Source organism: Panicum virgatum, chromosome 1N (assembly GCF_016808335.1).
Source record: "Panicum virgatum strain AP13 chromosome 1N, P.virgatum_v5, whole genome shotgun sequence".
In the NCBI taxonomy this organism is placed as follows: Eukaryota; Viridiplantae; Streptophyta; class Magnoliopsida; order Poales; family Poaceae; genus Panicum; species Panicum virgatum.
Genome location: NC_053145.1, coordinates 16,883,853 through 16,903,173, shown reverse-complemented (window position 1 = coordinate 16,903,173; position 19,321 = coordinate 16,883,853). Strand labels below are relative to the sequence as shown.

Here is a 19,321-nt window from a genome sequence, read left to right as displayed (position 1 = left end):
CCCACTCCCTCACGAGCCGCCGCCACCAACCGTGCGCCCCTCCCCTCTTTCTCTCTCATTCCAAACCGTGCGCCCTGCCCCTCACTCTCCTCCCACTCGATCTCTCCTTCGGCGGGGGACCTCCATCACTACAAGAGAAACCACCTACAACGACCAGAAATTAGCGACCACGCATAATATGTGGTCGTCGTGTGGTATTCCACATCGGGCCAAAGCTTATACAGTGAACACGACGATGAAATTAAATCCTGTCGTTGTCCAGCTGCTTGTGTGGTCGTTAACTGGGCTGCTGTACCTTGGATCGTGGGGGAAAAAAAGCGGGATGCCAAAATTTCCTGCTCTGATTTGGCCGTCTCCAAAAAAATACTCTGTTTTGACTCAATGAAACAGCTCTGTTTTTGGCGCAAATATTTCTAATCTAATAGAATCAGTTATTGACTTCGTAGTTATCTATTCGCCGGGTCATCATAGGCCATAGGGATCCCAAGCGACCGTGTGGTTTATTCGCCGGGTCATCATAGGCCATAGGGATCCCAAGCGACCGTGTGGTTACTGCTCCCTTTCTTGCATCTCCATCGCCATCGACCTCCAGCAGGCGCCGCTGCTGTCCCCGCCGTCGCCGGGACCTCCGGCCAGCGCCCCCGCCGTCCGCGCTACCCGTCGCTGGGACCTCCGGCCAGCGCCCCTCCCGTTCCTGCTACCCGTCGCCAGGACCTCCGGCCAGCGCCCCTGCCGTCCCCGCCGTCCATTGCCGGCACCTCCGACCAACGTCATTAGTTTCTCCAACTAGGACTATCAATCCGTCCTGCAGGTCCGTTAGTTTTGATTGCCATCTCCCTAGTCAATTTTTATGGGCTCCTACTTCAGAAAATTAAAGGGGGGGAGTGCATTGTTTGATCTGACAATTATTCACGCTCCGTTTGGCTCTCATGCCCAGTTGCTTGTCTATCAATAACAATTAGGCGTACTGATACATTTGGTCTTGTTCATTTAAATAAAATTTTCGTAATTAAAATCTTACTGGTAAATGATAGATATCTCTGTTTTGACTCCATATATATTGGTACAGGTAGTTAGGTAGTCAATATAAAACACTAGATGGCACCAAGTAAGGCATGGATGGATTTAGTTGATTAACGTATCAATGAGGAATGTTTAGATGGGAACATCTCCAAAAAAGATATTTATTTGGCTGGTGTAAAAAAAGTTTCTGGACTATGCCTTTAATAGGACAGGTAGCTCTGATAAAATTAAATGTCCATGCATCAGATGCTGCAATACATACTCCAAATCTCGTGGGGAAGTGTATTCCCATCTTAAAATCTTTGGGATCATAGGAAACTATAGATTTTGGTATCATCATGGAGAAGTTTTGGGTGAGCCTGAGACAGATTCAGAAATTGAAGAGGATGGTGGCTCTTATAAAATAACTGAAGAAGAAGGTTATAATGGAATGGAAGAGTTGATGATGGATTTATTTCCCCAAGAAACTAACCCAATCAGCAACACTATGACGGCACAAACTCCCAATGAAGAATATGAACAGGAACCAAATGTTGAAGCTGCAAAATTCTACAGATTGCTTGAAGACTTGAGCCAACCTCTTTATGAAGGATCTAGTATATCCAAATTAGCTGCTACTGTTAAGTTGTTTAATACAAAGAATTTGGGGAAGTGGAGTAACAAGTCCTTTTCTATGTTAGTGGAGTTACTCCGCAAGGACTTTCTACCAGATAATTCCACTTTGCCAAACTCTTATTATGAAGCCAAAAAGATTATGAAGGAACTGGGACTAAGCTACATAAAAATCGATGCTTGCCACAATGATTGCATGCTATACTGGAAAAATGATATAGATGCACAATTTTGCAAGGTATGTAACAGATCGAGACGGAAGAAAGATAAGCATTCAGTTGAAGAAATAGTGTCAGCCAAAGGGAAGAAGATCCCAGAGAAGACTATGCGATATTTTCCAATCAAGTCAAGACTTCAGCGACTGTACATGTGTAGGAAAATTGCTAGTTTCTGTACATGGCATAATGAGGGTAGGGTAGATGATGGCATGATGAGGCACCCCGCTGATTCTAAAGCATGGAAACATTTTAATGATACCCATCCCTCTTTTGCTTCTGAGCCTTGCAATGTACGGTTGTGCCTTGCTGGTGATGGTTTCCAACCATTTACTAACATGAAAACCTCATATAGCATTTGGCCTATATTCCTTGTTCCTCTCAATTTGCCACCTTGGTTGTGCACAAAGCAGCAAAATATAATGCTTTCCATGCTGATTTCTGGACCAGAAGGTCCTGGGGATGCAATTGATATTTACCTGCAACCATTAATTGAAGAGCTGATTGATCTCTGGGATAATGGCATTGACACCTACGACGCATCAACCAAGAAAAATTTCACACTCCGAGCAGCTCTTCTTTGGATCATCCATGACTTCCCAGCATATGGGAATCTATCGGGACATAGCACTAATGGACGGCTGGCTTGTCCCGTTTGCCACAAAGAAACATGGTCATTATGGTTATCAAAGGGTAAAAAGTTTTGCTACATGGGCCATTGGCTATTCCTTCCAAATGATCATAAATGGAGAAAGAATAAAACTTCTTTTGATGGTACCAGAGAGCATCGTGGCCCACCAAAGCCACTAACAGGAGATGAGGTGCTACAACAGGTAAATGATCTAGAGGAGGTAGTCTTGTCTAAGGATCCGAGTAAGAAGACCAAGATATCACACTGTGAAAGAGGAGATAACTGGTTAAAGAAAAGCATATTTTTTTGATTACCTTATTTCAGCACACTTTTGCTGCGTCACAATCTGGATGTGATGAATATAGAAAAGAATATATGTGAGTGTATTATTGGAACAATTCTAAACACAATAGGAAAGACAAAGGATAATATTAATAGTCGCCTTGATTTGCAAGAAATGAACCTAAAGCCACATGTGCATCCAATTGAAGATGATGGCAAGACAGATTATCCACCAGCACCTTACGATCTCACTACTGAACAAAAGAACAAACTATTGCAGTTCTTTAGAGATTTGAAAGTTCTAGATAGTTTTTCTTCTAATATCAGCCATTCTGTTAATTTGAAGGAGCGAAAGCTTTCTGGACTGAAAAGCCATGATTGCCATGTCATCTTGAATCATATACTTCCTTTTGCATTAAGAGGACTTGTACCAACAAACATTTATGCACCTCTGGTAGAGCTGTCCCAATTGTTTTGCACATTGAACTCCAAAGCATTATCAACTCAGCAACTGCAGCAACTTGAGAGTACAATACCAAGCACATTATGTAAACTTGAAATGGAATTCCCACCCTCTTTTTTTGATCCCATGATGCATTTACCTGTACACTTGGCTAGCGAGGCCCTGATTGGTGGACCCACAATATATCGTTGGATGTATCAGTTTGAGAGGCAAATACAATTTTTAAAGTCCCTAGTTCGTAACATGGCTCACCCAGAGGCTTCCATAGCAGAGGGCTATCTTGCATATGAGTTTATAACATTGTGCTCGAGGTACTTGGGTGATATGGAGACAATGCACAATCGACCTGGAAGAATCAATGATACATCAGACCATAAAAAATTCTATTTACCAGAATTCTCCTCTTCTGGACGACCACTTGGTGCTTGTAAAACTAGAGACCTTGATATGGTTGAGTTACAACAGGCCCATATTTATGTTCTCCGAAATTGTGATGAGGTCCAACAATTTATAAGTTATTTGTTGCTTAGGCCATACTATTCCTACATATTATTTTCATTTCACATGATGATTTAAGTTTTTTTGGTACTATAGTGAGTACACTAGCAGTCCTGAGGGCTCCCAATTATAGGAATTTACACCACTCTGGAACCAATATTTTATTGTTTGGTTCAAAGAGAAGGTATAACACAATGTTAGTTTTGTACACATACATGTTTAATTAATAGGTATGTTTCTGGAGGTTGCATGATATGTTTTCAATCTGCAGGTACATCATTTACATGAAAATGATAAAAGTGAATGAATGGAAGACCTTTTGTCATTGTCACGAGGCCCTCTAAAAAACACATGTTTTTTAGGCTATGATACGCATGGTTTTAGGTTTCGCATCGAAAGTCGTGATAGGAACCGGTGTACACAGAATAGTGGCGTGACTGTTATTTCTGAAGGAAGCATGGATGGGGACCAAGTAGAATATTATGGTGTTTTGACAGAGATACTTGAGCTCCAATTTTTAGGTGGAAGGCGAGTGCCATTATTTCGTTACAAGTGGGTTGACATATTTAATAACTCTCGCGGGATAAAGACAGATGTTTATGGACTTGTTAACATAAACTTCAAGTGTTTACTTAAGACAGATGAGCCATTTGTCTTAGCTAGACAAGCCTCTCTAGTATTTTTTGTTAAGGACAATCTAATCAAAGGATGGCACTTGGTCGTCAAAATGCAACCACGTGACACTTATGATGTACCACCTGAAGATTCAGATGATGAAGCAATTGAACCAGATGATGATGGTTATGAAGAAGAACACATTGAAGACCCTTCAAACATATCATCATGTGGAAAGAGGAAACCATGATGGTCCTATTTTTTTCATGAGTTGGCTAGCTGTTAGTGTTAGCCTTAATATAGTTGTTTTAGCTTCCAAGTCTTTCATTTAACTTGGAGTTTGGCCTAGAGTTCAATTAGAGGCACGGTTAGCTAGAGCATGCAGCAGGTTTAATCCTTTTCTTCTTTTCCCTAATCTCTTCTCATGTACTCCCTCCATTCCAAATTATAGGTCATTTGACTTTTTTGACACCAAGTTTGACTACTCGTCTTATTCAAAAAATTTATGCAAACATAGTCAAATTTAAACCATTCTTCGAGAACTTGTATTAATAAAGCAATCCACAACAAAAGAAGTGATGTTTTGCACAAATTTTTGAATAAGACGAGTGGTCAAATTTGAGGTTGAAAAAGTCAAACGACCTATAATTTGGAACAGAGGGAGTACTGCACAACACTCTTAAGATATATTGCTGTATTTTCATTGCCAGGTTCAGTGTTTATCATAATAATTTTCCCTTCATACACCACTTTTAAGTAATTGATATGGCTGCTATTTGTTCAGGTTCTCACTATGCAAAGGAGCAGGTATGGAAATCTCACAGCTGCAGCATTGGCTAGGTCACAATACATAAGTCCTGGACTGCTTCGTCAGCAACATGCGAAGCGAACCTATCCAAATATCAGTAGCGGTGCACCAATCCATAACAGCAGTAATGCAGACACCAATGGTGCTCATACTTCAATCAAGAAAGCTACTAGTTTCAAGAACCATTTCCAAGTACCTGAGGGTAAATAATGTTACAACTATGTTATCATTATGTAATTAATTCTATCATGATAACGGATGCACTAAGGTATTAAGGTGTTGATATAATATCTAATTTTTAGTTGTTTGACTCATATCTATCTTCCTACAGAAGATCCAGAACATAGATATGAATCAGATGCTCTGTGTGATAGGACAATGAATACACGGAAGTCCAAAGGTGCATATTTTGCATATGCTAGTTTTGAACCAGAAGATGAAGACACGGGATGGTCAGAATGGAACAAGAGAGTGAAGGAGTTCTTATGTGCGACTCCAACCATGAAAACATTAGAAAATCCATTTTGAATTAAAACTTTTTATTATTTGCAGTTAATGCTTCTGCCTTGCAGCTAAGAACAAAGATCTAGTTCATCAAGATAGGATGCACGCTGGATGGAGCAGAGATGATGGAAGGTCTGTCGATCAAGGTAGGAAACATGCTGCAATGACTTATATTCCTTAGAGTACTACATATTAATGGATGTTGGTACTGAAAATTAAATATGTCAACCATTAGAGATGAGCACCGATTTTCTGTAACCTTCAACTTTGTGACAGTGTTAGCCAATCATAGATTAAAGTGTTATTAAATAGACATTAGGTGAAATTTTACAATATTCTCAAACTGAAAGTAGCTTCCCCTGTTTACATCATATGCAGACCGATTGTCTAATAGTGATAACATGGAGACTGAAGAAGCACAAGAGGATCAGCATCTTGCAGATACATTAAATGGTATGACCACTAACACAAGTGAAATAAAATCAGTCCCGACATGATCAAAATTGGTCTGATATTTTCATTAATGTTTCAGGTGACAAAAAAGTTGAAAAGAAACAAGGTCGTGGAAAAAACAAATGTAAGAAGGTTGCTAAACTAAAGGCAGGCGAGAAAATTAAAGTGAAGTTCTATAACAAGAGAGCTTTATCTAAAACATTCTCACGACAGTTGGGTAGAATTGTGCGTGATCTTAACATTACTCCAATAAGGGTCAAGAAATGGACAGATATAAGTCCAGTAGCTCAGAAGCACATTTTTGATGCAATTAAGGTAACTTCTCTCCTACGCAGCTGCCTATTTATTCTTTTTGTCCTTCAGCAAAGTCCAGATAACAATACTTGTTTAACACCCATGTAGGACAAGTTCAAAAATGCAGACCAAAATATTGAACTTGATGTCTACGAAAATGAGATCATGGTGCATGCTAGAGATCTATGGAACAATTGGCGTGGAGACTTAAATCGGCATTTTGTTAAGCCAGCAAGGAATTTGCAACAAGCTATTAAGAATTATCCTCAAGAGATTCCAAAAGCAGATTGGGAGTGGCTTGTCAAAGAACATTTCTACAGCAAGGAGTTCATAGTAAGTGTTGATCTTGCATCTTATATAATAATAACTTGTGTGGTTTACATGTGACCCCTTGTGATTGCCTTTAGTAACATAATTTCTTCAAATTGTAGGCAAAAAGCAAGAGAAACTCCACAAATAGATATAGCTTAAAAAATCATCATCGCAGTGGCAGCAAACCTTATAGACAGATCATATGGGACAATGTATGTATAGACTGTATAGATTTCATTGCTCACTTTTTTTACTTGTCAATTCATTACATGTTCCATTGTTCTATCACTTTAGGGTGGCAACGAAAACAACCCTCCAAGTTTGGACACATTATTTTCTATCACTCACACAAAGGGTGGAACTTTTGTGGATTCTGAAACCTCCAGCAAGCATGTAAGTTTATAATTCCACATTGACCTTTTTTTTGTTCAGTGTTACCTCGTAATAGTTACATATGTGTTGGTATAAGCCCCTAATTCAGATTGTTTTGCTCTATAGGCACAGATTCAGAAGGAAAAGTTGTTGAACCCTTCTCTTTCTAATGTAGAACTTGTGGACAAGTGCTTCCCATCCACAAGGCATGACCATGTTGGTGTTTGTGGTGGAATAAAAGCAAGAGACTTGAGAAGTCCAGCTATTAGCAAGGCTGAACTGATAGAAAAACTAGCACAGTCTGAGCAAGAAAGACAAGCACTACAGGATGATAATGAAGTCCTTCATGAAGAAAATCGAAAAGTTAACAATCGTATGAGCCGAATGGAAGAAGAATGGGCACAAATGAAGAAGTATATGAGTGCTAACTATAGCCAGCATGATTCACCAGGATCAGCTGTAAGCATGGACACTCAAAAATATTGTTTATTCCTGATTTTTCCCCCTATTTTTCAGTGCTGATATGAAACATTCATACTGTAGGGAACAAGATATCCGGATGAAGATTATTAAAACAAGACAAGTGAATGGTTCATGAGCAGATCTACATTGCATGCATATGCCAGTTTTTACAGCTAGTTTGATCTTCTTTACAGGATTGGCCTTAGCCTTTGTTAGTTTCATGTCCTGGATATTTGTTGCAAAAAACACAAAGTACTATGATGTTGGATTATTTTTGTTGCAAATATATTTTTTAAAACAAGCATGCATGTTTTTCCTGTTAAAAAATATATGGTGTCCCTACATGGTGCAAAGTGGTGGTTAACTCCCCACAAGTAGCCGATCAGAAAATATTTGTTAATCTTTTTGACGTGGTTGTTAAAGCTATTTACCATAGTACAAAGTTGTTGCTGATAAAAAAAATTGTGGTCGTTAAAAAAGAAGGAAATGGTCGTTGAATACCTCATGCAACATGTCAAAATAGTATTAACGATCAAAATTGTGGTCGTTATCAATTAAAATGTGGTCGTTGATAGTAGAGTTTCAACAACCACATATTGTGTCGTCGTTGTAAAGTTAACGACTGGAAATTGTATGTGGTTGTTAATAGTATTAACGACGGAACTTTTAACGACCATGGACGACCACATTTTTGTGGTCGTTAATAACTTTTAACGACCACATCTGCACTTTTAACGACCACATATCCTGTCGTTAATAACCCTTCCTGTTGTAGTCATCCAGCGTGGCGAGGTAGATCCACGAGGGGCGGTGCCATGGACGGCGACCCCCGGGCGAGGCTCCTTCGACGGCGACCCTAGCCTCTTTATCTTCAACCTCGGCGGTGCGAGATCCGCTACCTCCTTTCCACCTCTACTTCGGCGGCGTGAGATCCACAAAGGGCGCCGCCTTGGACGACGACGGCGACCCTTCCTCATGCAACAGCGCCACGCGACGGATTTGACTCTAGATCTACCGGTGCACCCTCCCCTTCTCCCTTGCTCTCGATCTCCCTTGTCAATTGTGCATCTCATTTGTCCTCACTGTGGATTTCACTAACTTCACTTCTCTTTTGCTCTCGATCTGTGCAGGGCCACTCGGATGAGGGGTGGCATGGATCCAACGACGGAGCTCGCGGAGGCAGCTGCGACAACGGCATGCGGACGGTGGCACGGATCCGGCGAGCGCGCGGTGGATGCACCCTCCCTTCGACCAACGGCGGCGCATCTGCATCCTCCGGGTGGGCGTGGTTCAGCGGGGACGGCGGATGAGGCAGCGAGCGAGCGGCGCTGGCGAGCCGAGGTGGTAGGCGAATCTCCGGCGGCCGGCAGCCGCTTGGGTCGGAGTGGATTTTTTTTAATTTTTTTGTTTTCGCCAGTAGCAGCGGGCGGTTGCAACTTTCGCCCGCTGCAGTAGACATTCCATTTTTAGGGGCGAGTGCATAGCGGTGGGTGGCCGGGCCTGCCGCTACAGTAGCTATTCGCCCGCCTCTGTAGAGGTCTTCTGGTGTAGTGTTACTTCCTGAGCTTTCCTTTGCAATTGATCAAGCGCATGTCCAATCTTCATCTGGTGCTCCTCCCGAAGTAAAATCTTCCACTGCTGCATAAAAGCCAAGATTTTGAAACCAATCTCAATCGGGTGCTTGATGACTTTCTTCTCTATCACCATTTTATTCGGTGTTGTCCATAAACTCCAGCACACTATTCGTAGCCCAAATATCCGTAAAACTCTGATTTTGCAGTTATTTGAATTTAACCAGCGAATTAGGAAATCCTCCAATGAATTTGGGTATCTACTCTACCCAAAAGCCTCCTTACAAATTGCCCAGACATACTTGCCGCAAACACATTGAAACATAAGACGCCACCTTCGCCCGTCGCTGAAGGTACTCAACTACCTGCGAGATGAAGTTGCGCGGCTTGTTGAAGCAAGCATCGAAGCCGAAGGGGGCTCGTCCGAAGACCCAAGGGCGAAGGGGGGAGAACATAGGCTAGTCCCACCGAAGGCCGGCGAAGAGGCTATGTGCCTTGACGAAGAGGTGCGCAGCGAAGCAATCCCGCGGGCCTCCCTCGGAAGAGAGCCGAAGAGTGAACCGACGAAGGCCCGGGCGACGAGAGGTGCGAAACAAGGAGGACTCACTATCAGGAGGTTGTACGGGATGTTGAGTCCAGCTGTAACCCACTACATGTTGTCGGTTTTATATCATTACCACTTTACCCACTACAAGAGATTTGACATTAGATGACATTCTATTTATGTCACAAAAATGGTTATTTTCGTTATATTTTGCATTTTGTGACGTTCGGGTGACGAAAATGCGATCCTTGCCTAACGTGGGTCATAAAATGTATTTTGTGACGAAAACGTGTTTTTTTGTCACAAATTTTGTGACGATCCTTATGGTGTCACTAATTTGTGACGCTCAATTTTCATCACTACCAAACCCAGAAAACATCATAAAATCTATGCCGTGGCTGACTATGCAAATGCCACGTAGGACAAAAAAAAACATCACAAAAATAGTCTTCTAGTGATGTGGCGATTACTAGGATGTGACATGGCAGATCTGACGATTTGATTCGTCATAAAACAATGAATGGCCCAACAAAGCCCGTTTGGAGAGCACTATATTGTGAGCTAAATTGCAGGCCCATTGCGTTTTACACATGTCGATCATTTTTATATCAGTCCAACCCATTTGCAGATATTACAGCCCATTCCTCATTCAACCCATTACAAACATTGCAGCCCAAAGCCCAATCACTCGAAGATAGATTCACAAAAAATCAACATAAATATTGCCACATTTATCATTTATTAATCCTGGTGGCACAAATACAGTAGCACAATCATACTAGGCAATACATAGTCTTAAGGAAAATACAATATCAAACAAGATAGCCAAGTCACATGTCCAAATCACTAAACAATGGACCATTCATCATGAATCTAGAAAGTAGCATGAGATGAAGAAATTGCCTACTCATTCTCAATGGTTACTGCCTTGGTCAAACTTTCAATCTTGCCAATTGCTTGCACCTTTTGCTGATTCTCCTACCTACTTCAGGACATCTATAGAAGTTATCATCGAGCACTTACTGCCTGCTGCACAATACCCTATAACAAAATGGATTTCAACATTAGTACTAGAATGTAATAGATAGAATGTGTAGGATAAATAATGAGGCAGGCACAAAAATATGGACCAACACAAAGTAGTCACCGCTCTGCTCAGTCAAGAACTAGTAGTGCAGTAGTGCTATTTCCAAGTCATCCTCAGTCATGATTCCAAGTGCAGCATTTATGCTTCCCTGATAACGGCTCAGAGATGAGACTATAGTTAAGCTTGTAGTCTCTTAGTTAGCGCACTGCATCTAACAGCCTCTGGTTACTATCTTACAACAATTGCCTTAATAGGTTAGGGTTGCATACATATGCTGATTAGGCAAGTCATCACAAATAAACTTTCTATATCTTATGCCTCAAGAATGTTGACATAGCCAGTATAATATTGAGTTTTGATATCAAAAAACAAATAGCAATGCCAGCCATATAGTGTGCTCAAAACTAACACTGTTGCGAGGAGAGTGCTAAATCAGTGACAGTAATGGCATACCCAGATTCTTCCTTCTTTCTCTTAATATACATCAATGCATAAGGCCGCAAATGCTCCAAGAAATCATCTAAGTCTGGTTCCAGTGGCTGAAAAGAGGAATCAGGTGAGGTTAAACTGTGCAGTTCTAACAGACCACTGATAAACAAGAGGAATAGCAAACCTCAGACATTGCACTCCTTTCTGCTAAGGAAAACTGATCAGCTAGTGTTTTCAGTAGTTCCTTGTGACTCTATAAATGGGACAATTAACATACAGCAAGAAACATCAAAATGTAGCAGAAAACATATGGTAACATAATAAAACTTAGATATTTATGATAACCTCACGTATCAAAGGATGAAACCGAGGCTCCCTGTAAAACAATATTGAACCACAGAAAATCTGCAAGAATAGATAAATTAAGACTGATCTTTGTATTTGAACTACAATGAAGTACTAGAGAACATCAATACTCACCTCAACTGCACCTGACAGATCGCACTGTATAGGGCCATACAGTGATTCAAATATTTCCCAGGTACTTTCCAAAGCATCTTCACAAGAATCAGTACACTGCAAATAAAAATGGTAAGGCTATGTGTTTCAGTCACTGAAAAATAAGGATCCAGACTAGACATACCTTAATATATGGTTTGTGTGTGATAAGTTCGGTCAAAAACTGAGAGATCCTTTTGGTACGTCTCCGACAGTATACAGAAGGCCGTTTTCGCTTCAGAAGGAACAAAATAAACTAACATAAAAAATAGCACTCCCTACATGTGTGTGAAAATTGTTGGGAATGATGATACTGACCTCTAACATTTGATACATGGTCTGCAAATAAGGATGCGCCCAGCTGTCAATCCCAAACTTGACTTAAATTCAGGTTTCAATTTCTCAAAAGGAATCTCCTTGTCCAAATGATTTACCTGAAAATCAACAGATCATTAGGGAAAACACAGTTGTACTTGCAAAATGCATCCTTTGAAAAAGTGTAGTTTTTTTCAGCTTCCTCACATATACAAAATTTATGTACAAAAATAACGTGTTTGCAAACACTGGAATTGTTTGAACCTTAGCTCATTATGGGTAAATCGTAAACACCGCTGGCAAGATGGCCGGCCAGAGTTGGCTTGGTGGGAGACAAGACTATTGGGGGACTCGGCATTAATTCTTCTTGATTGCTTGAATGTGATTGATGCTTCGCCTCAAATAGAGAGGATGACTTGACTCCTAAACAAGATCCAATCTATCTTATCCAACCACATCTAATAATATCTCTAATTAGTAGAGCTCAATCCCTAGCCTCAGCTGCACTCTGTCACTGTTGTCCACAACAAAAGTGAGGCCCTGGGAAAATGCCAAGCTAAGAGAAGATACAATGAAGGTGCTAACATTACAATACTATACTGATGTTCATTTATAGTATTTGAAATTCAGTTTCAGTTGCAGATTAATGAAATCATGAAATAGGAAGATACCAGTATACCATCCATTCCTCCAGAGGTCAAGCTAAATCTATAGTTCATAACAGATAGAACCTAAGGATTTGAACAAACGCATACAACGAAAACACTAAGATTAACACCCTGGGCCAATAATCTTCCTTTTTTGCTAGAACATAACAAGAAATGGCACATATCACTATGGCTGTGTTTGGTTTGGGGGTGTAAAAAATTTCGCGGAAACTTTTCGCACCTTTGACCATTAATTTAGAGTATTAAATAAACTCTAATTACAAAACAACCTCCACAACCCCCCGTGTAAATCGCGAGATGAATCTAATGGGGTCTTTGACCGTGTGATTAGAGGATAATTACTGTAGTATCACTGTAGTAAATCATGGATTAATTACCGTCATTAGACTTGTTGCGAAAAGTTACACTCATCCCTAAAAAAGTTTTGCAAATAGACTTCATTTAGTACTCCATGCGGACAAGATTCCCTTTTCGCGAAATGGTTACTGTTGTAACCAAACACGACCATAGGTTAATTATCAAAAGTTCATAACAGAGCGCATCTATCTACACATGTTAATTATCAACAATCTCATAGGATTAGCTAGGACACCCAAAGACTGCCGCTAGCCTACTAGAGTACGGAACTAAGGAGGCAAAGAGGAGAGACGGGACTTTGGGAGCACGGGAGTATACCTGTACCAGAAGCTAGTAGTGGAAACCGAGGGACTGAGGTTGGACCACTTTGAGTTGGAGATGGTAGGGGAAGCGAGCAGGCGCACCATGGGTATGCGAGCGGCTGCACCACTGCGAGCTGGATGGAGCGGCGGCGGCGAGGCGCACCTAGATTCAGAGGACGTAGCGCAGGAGCCGGGAGCATCGGCGGCGGCAGGGTCACCATTCTTCCGGGAGCGCAGCGAGCGACGTGATTCGCTCGTAGAGGGAGCAGCTTCAGTAGGTAGTGGCGCAGAGAGAGCAGGGCTGCAGCATCCTTGGCTTACCAGCCGCCGGCCACACCAATAGAACAATCCTCCGTCGTGTAGCCCAGCAAGATGCAGATCGAGATGGGGCCAGGGGATGGAGACGATCTCCACAAGTGCCGCGTAGGGGGGCGCGAGTGCGCCGCCGCCCGACGCGCGGGGAGTCCTACGCCTGAGCCGCCGCCCCGTCCCGTGGGGGCCCCGCGCCTACGCCGAAGCCGGTCGCTGGTGCTGCCGCGCGTGGCCGTTCAACGCCGCCGCCGCCACCGATTTTCGATCTAGGGTTTGGGGGAGAGGAGTTGGGAGAGAGACAGCGCGAGGGGAAACGAGAGAGGAAGGGGATGGGATCGACAGGTAAAATGTTTTTTTTTTCACGCTCGACTTAACACGGAACCAAAATTTGAACGGGTGTCAAATAGAAAAAAAAATTAAGCCAAAGAAGGAATAAACAACTTTGATAGTGTCATATAAGAATTTATATCTACTAGTATTCTCAATTCTCAACTATATAACAAAAATATAAATATATCATAGGAGGCATAAACACCTGCTTGCCTTGATGGTTGTCCTCACTAGGTCCTGTAGCCGAAAAGTAATTTTACAGTTTTTTACTCAATTCTGAGAGGCGGGTTCTATATATCCAATTTTTTTAAAAAAAAATATAAAAGATAGGTGGGACCCACATGCTCGGATTTCTTCAACAAATAAAAAAGAAAATATGGATCCCACCCTGACATGTGGCTCGGCCCTATAATATTTCTTGTATTTTTTATAAAAAAAAGCGGAGTTCAACTAGTGACAAATTTGATTTGTCATAAATTAGCGACGACAGCTCATGCAATGCTATGACAACAAAAAAATGTCACGATGCAGCAGTCGGATAGTTTATGACGATTTTCATTCAGTGTTAGTGACGAACACTCTAATCGTCATTAAAATGTGCCTGGTCCTAAAAAACGTCATAAAACCAAATGAGCTAATGACGAAAATCTCTATCATCATGACAAAAACGTCATAAAAGCCCAGCTTTCTTGTAGTGACCCTTGGAATATTTCTAGATGCTGGCAGTTAAGGGGCAGTTAGGTGTTTTTAGGCGAGCGAGTGGGTGAGCCGTTGGGCTATAAATACCCCCTATAACCGTGTGACGGGACATTGAATAAAGAGTAATTACGCTAGTGCGTTGATTTTCGTGTTGTACTGTGGCTGTGATTATTTCCTTGTGGCTTCGCCCTCGACGATCCGAGCTGTTGTGATACTCCTTTACCTTAAAGGGTATCATACACCAACAGTTTTGGCGCCCACCCGCGGCTCGTTCCGACGCGACCACATGGCAGCGAAGAAGAAACTCAACATTGCCGCTTCAGAGGAGGCCAAAGCTTCGACCGAAGCACCGCCTTCAACAAACAACGCCTCGTCACGATGAACAACGACATCAACAACGAAGACCAAAACGAAGAAATCGAGGTCGAAGACCTCACTGAAGGGGAATTCGAGGTCGACCTCCACGACTTGGGCATCACCGCCGAAGACATCCAAGTCATGAAGAGAATTGACGCATGTCTCACCGAACGTCTGCGTCATGCTCAGCAAGCACAAGCTGGCACGTCAAACGCGCCGATGACAACAAGATCGAAGGGCAAAGATCGGGAGCTCACCGCGCAAGAGCTGGAGGAGCAACTCAACAAGCTAAGAAAAGAGCTTCGCTGCAAGGCAATGCGACAAGCCATCCGTGATCGTCTGGCAATGATGAAGCCCGCGACTCCCGGCCTCAAGACAACAGAGGAGGGAGGAGCGACCGAAGCAATTCCAACCGCGGTCGCAGAGAAAACTCCGGCCGAAGGAAGAATGTACCCTACTGCTTCATCCATGGCAGAGACAAGGGTCACTGGACGAGTGACTGCCCCCTCGTCAAGGAGAAGAAAGAAGAGTTTGACCGAAGGACAAACACCCAACCGCCGAAGCCCGTCAATTACACTCACAACAACCAGCCGCGAAGCCCGCCCCCACAAATCTAGTGGCAGCGTTCGCAACAACTGCACTGGACTTCGGCATATCCCACTTTATCCCCGTCTTTCCCAACCTTCCACTACAATCCCACATATACCCCACCAGCCCTTCCGGCCCCTTCGGCACCCCAACTCCCACAAATCCCAACCCCTTCGGCGCCACATCAAGCGTGGCATCCACAACCCTCACCACAAGCTCCCGCCTACCTTCCCCACCACCAATCCTAGAACCCGGCACAATCCCAAAAAGAGCCAATGATCCCGTCGGAGGCACGGTAAATGTCATTAACGCCATCCCCAGCGGCTCAAATGAGCATGTACACGAGGCGAAGCGATAGAGGAAATAATACCTCCACACCTTATCGCATGTGTGCGAAGGCAAGCATTTCCACACTCCTTGGTCCCATGTCCCAATCACGTTTTTCGAAGCCGACCACAGGCTTCAACACTACCCACACAATGGCCCCCTCGTCATCCGCGCAAACATTGGCAGAAATATTGTACACTTCGCGGGAAATGACGTTAGTCGAATCCTTGTTGACAATGGCAGCTCCGCAGATGTTCTCACCTGGCAATGCTTCGTGAAGATGGGGTTCACAGAGAAGAACCTGCACAAATCTCAGTACCTGCTCATCGGCTTCGGAGGGAAGAGAATCGAAGCCCTCGGCAAAATAGAGTTGAATGTGACCTTTGGACAAGGCAACATCCAGAGAACGGAGCTCATAACCTTCGACGTGGTAGATATAGCCTACCCATACAATGACATCTTCGGCCGCAACAGCATCATAAAGTTTGCGGCAGTCATCAATCAAGCTTACCTCTGCATGAAGATGCCAACAGCTGGTGGAGTCATCACGATCCTCGAAAACCAAGAAGAAGCAAGAAGATGCGAAGACAATGCGACGTGTGCTATGAAAAATGTACACGCAATCGAAGCTGCCAACACTGAAGAAGATGAAGAAGAAGCGAAGCCATCCAGGTTCGAGCAACACCACAAAGAGGGAGTCATGCTGGGCGAACACACAAAGAAAGTTCCCCTATGCGAAGATGTTCCCGATAGCACAGTAACGACTGGTGAAGGGCTTGAAGAAGCCGAAGATTCCAGGTTGATGCAGTTTTTGCGAAACAACCAAGACGTCTTCGCATGGTCATCTTCGGACCTACGTGGAGTCAACAGAAAATTCATGGAACACTCCCTAAGGGTGGACCCGAAGGTCAAGCCACGGAAGTAACACCTTCGAACAATGTCTGAAGACCGCAAGAAAGCAGCACAAAGAAAAGTCCAGAAATTGCTCGATGCGGGTGTAATCCGCAAATTGCAGTACCCAGAATGGCTGGCCAATGTAGTCATGGTCCTGAAGAAGAATGGAAGTTGGAGAATGTGCATTGATTTCACCACCCTCAACAAGGTTTGCCCGAAAGATGAGTTTCCCTTGCCTCGCATCGACACCCTGGTGGATGCAGCAGTGGGGTCGGTGATGTTAAGCATGTTAGACTGCTTCTCCGGCTATCACTAGATTTTTATGAAGAAATCAGATGAATAAAAGACCAGCTTCACTACTCCCTTCAGCACGTATTGCTATGTAAGAATGCCTGAGGGGCTTCGCAATGCAGGATGCACATTCAACCGAACCATCGCAGTGGTACTTGACACCCAGCTCGACAGAAACATTTCTGCATACGTTGACGATGTTGTCATGCGAAGCAAAAAGCGTGAAGACCACATCTCAGATCTTCGAGAGACCTTCGCCAACCTTCACAAACACGGGCTCAAATTGAACCCAGAGAAGTGTGTCTTCGGCGTCAGAAGGGGGAAGCTTCTGGGATGCATGATCACAGAAAGAGGCATCAAAGCAAATCTAAAGTCACTCCCTTTCTTCAAGGTGCTGAAGGGCTCCAAAAATTTTCACTGGCGGCCGGAGCAAGACAAAGCCTTCGAAGATCTAAAACAGTACCTGGAGAACCTTGCGGTAATGACAAGCCCTTCGCCTGGAGCGGAGCTGCTGCTATACATTGCGACTTCAAGCTCTGTAGTAAGTGTAGCATTAGTCGAAGAGAGAATGGTCGAAGAGACCTTGAAGCAGTTACCAATTTACTTCGTATCCAAAGCCCTTAGCGGATCGAAGTTGCTATATTCAGAAATGGAAAAGATGGCCTATGCAGTGGTAATGGCAGCTAGGAAGCTTCGGCATTATTTTTAGAGTTTCAAAATCAAGGCCCCCTTCGGGACATGTTTGAGAACAGAGAGGCCTCATGAAGAATTGGAAAATGGGCAACACAGTTGGCATCACACACCATCGATTTTGTCCCGCGAAGCGCAATCAAGTCTCAGGTTCTGGCAGACTTCATCACTGACTGGACACCATCAGCACCTTCGCAGAACCCTCTGGTCATCGAAGCAATCTGGCAGCTAGAGTGTGATGGAGCTGTTGACGCTCACTAATGATTATTTTCAGGCGTCAACTTGATCAGAAAATCATGAGAGTTTGCATTTCTTACACGCATATTTATTCGAATAAATCCCTAAATCACACTTTAGCTCCTAGAATATGCAAGATGTGTTTTTGAGCTAATATGCAGGTTGCAAGCACACTTTGTTATAAAATCACAGAAAATATCAGAGCATTGATTCAGGCTCAAATGGACCAAGTGTAGCCCAAGAACCGAAGCAAACCCAGTTGAGACAGGCCATACCCTGGAGATCTGACAAGCCAAGGCCCAGGACAGCCCAACCCCCAGCAGTTGGGGGCGGTTGGCGCCCTGACTTGGTCGGCTGTTGACGCTCACTAACGACAATTTCCAAGCGTCAACTTGATCAGAAAATCATGAGAGTTTGCCTTTCTTACATGCATCCTTATCCAATAAAGTTCTTAAATCACACTTTACCTTTTAGAATATGCAAGTTGTGTTTTCAAGCTCATATGCAGGTTACAAGCACACTTTGGCCTGACACAAAATCACAGAAAATATCAGAGTACCGATTCAGGCTCAAATGGACCAAGTGAAGCCCAAGAACTGAAGCAAACCCAGCTGGGGCAGGCCGTACCTCAACTTTAGGACAAGGGGAGACCAAGACAAGCCCACTCCAGGAAGTTGGGAGCGGTTGGTGGCCCAGGCAGGCCAGCCGACCTACCTGGTCGGCCGGCCAGGCCTGTGGGCCCCAACGCCTCAACCAAGGCACGTGGTGCTTCTCTGTTGGTTCACAACGTCTGTTTGGGGTGTTGCGGCTGGTGGCTCCCTGCTATAAATTGAAGGGGGGTAGAGAATAGAACACACACACACACACACACACACACACACCACACACCTCTTCCTCTCTTGCATTCCTTGCATAGTCAGCTTAGTGGAGTTTAGGAGAAGTCTAGGAGTCGTCGAGTCGCCGGAGTTGCTCGAGAGTCTTGTATGAGTTCATCTCTAGCTCTCTCTTGTAATATTCGGTCGTTTGTAATAGAATTAGACTATGGTTACCGATATCTGCTTGAAGTATATTCTGAGTTATCGAGTATATGCTTCTTCTCATGGTTGCGTTATTATTCAATGCTTGCATTGTATGATCGCCCTGTGCTGGAGATCATTAGTCTTTTGTTCTTAGAACTCTATCAACTGCTCCATTATTCGTATGATTGCTCTAGTGTGATGTCTGCCCATCCGGAGGGTGGGGACTCCGCGCGGGACACTAGAGTATCCCTTACTAGTGTAG

General features: G+C 43.4%; 2 protein-coding genes and 1 long non-coding RNA gene across 12 annotated transcripts; 2 read left to right on the top strand and 1 right to left on the bottom strand.

Moving 5' to 3' along the window:
- Positions 1-513: 513 nt before the first annotated feature.
- On the top strand, positions 514-7,848 carry LOC120655364. Of its 3 annotated transcripts, XM_039933129.1 has the most exons (11): positions 514-811; positions 5,124-5,349; positions 5,479-5,797; positions 6,030-6,104; positions 6,184-6,210; positions 6,256-6,419; positions 6,507-6,731; positions 6,830-6,922; positions 7,005-7,103; positions 7,209-7,541; positions 7,626-7,848. In XM_039933129.1, exons 3-11 carry the CDS (start codon positions 5,752-5,754, stop codon positions 7,653-7,655), a joined length of 1,092 nt encoding a protein of 363 aa, XP_039789063.1. In that variant the 5' UTR covers positions 514-811; positions 5,124-5,349; positions 5,479-5,751; the 3' UTR covers positions 7,656-7,848. The 3 variants fall into 3 exon arrangements, with proteins under 3 accessions (XP_039789063.1, XP_039789061.1, XP_039789062.1); XM_039933127.1 differs by having other exon boundaries at positions 6,184-6,419; XM_039933128.1 differs by lacking the exon at positions 514-811 and having other exon boundaries at positions 2,003-5,349; positions 6,184-6,419.
- Positions 7,849-8,325: 477 nt separating this feature from the next.
- On the top strand, positions 8,326-9,211 carry LOC120655365. Its single transcript, XR_005667445.1, has 2 exons — positions 8,326-8,561; positions 8,675-9,211. It is a non-coding gene; the product is annotated as an uncharacterized LOC120655365 (long non-coding RNA).
- A 1,147-nt stretch (positions 9,212-10,358) lies between these two features.
- On the bottom strand, positions 10,359-13,976 carry LOC120655363. Of its 8 annotated transcripts, none has more exons than XR_005667443.1 (9): positions 12,253-13,324; positions 11,992-12,107; positions 11,819-11,908; positions 11,656-11,751; positions 11,521-11,580; positions 11,360-11,428; positions 11,200-11,285; positions 10,790-10,894; positions 10,359-10,700 (listed from the first exon to the last, which is right to left on the bottom strand). XR_005667443.1 is itself a non-coding variant. In XM_039933123.1 (9 exons), exons 3-9 carry the CDS (start codon positions 12,007-12,009, stop codon positions 10,679-10,681), a joined length of 441 nt encoding a protein of 146 aa, XP_039789057.1. In that variant the 5' UTR covers positions 12,010-12,107; positions 12,253-12,528; positions 13,332-13,975; the 3' UTR covers positions 10,359-10,678. The 8 variants fall into 8 exon arrangements, 5 of the variants coding, with proteins under 5 accessions (XP_039789057.1, XP_039789058.1, XP_039789055.1 ...); XR_005667442.1 differs by having other exon boundaries at positions 10,807-10,894; positions 12,253-13,323; XM_039933123.1 differs by lacking the exon at positions 10,790-10,894 and adding an exon at positions 13,332-13,975 and having other exon boundaries at positions 12,253-12,528.
- Positions 13,977-19,321: the final 5,345 nt, after the last annotated feature.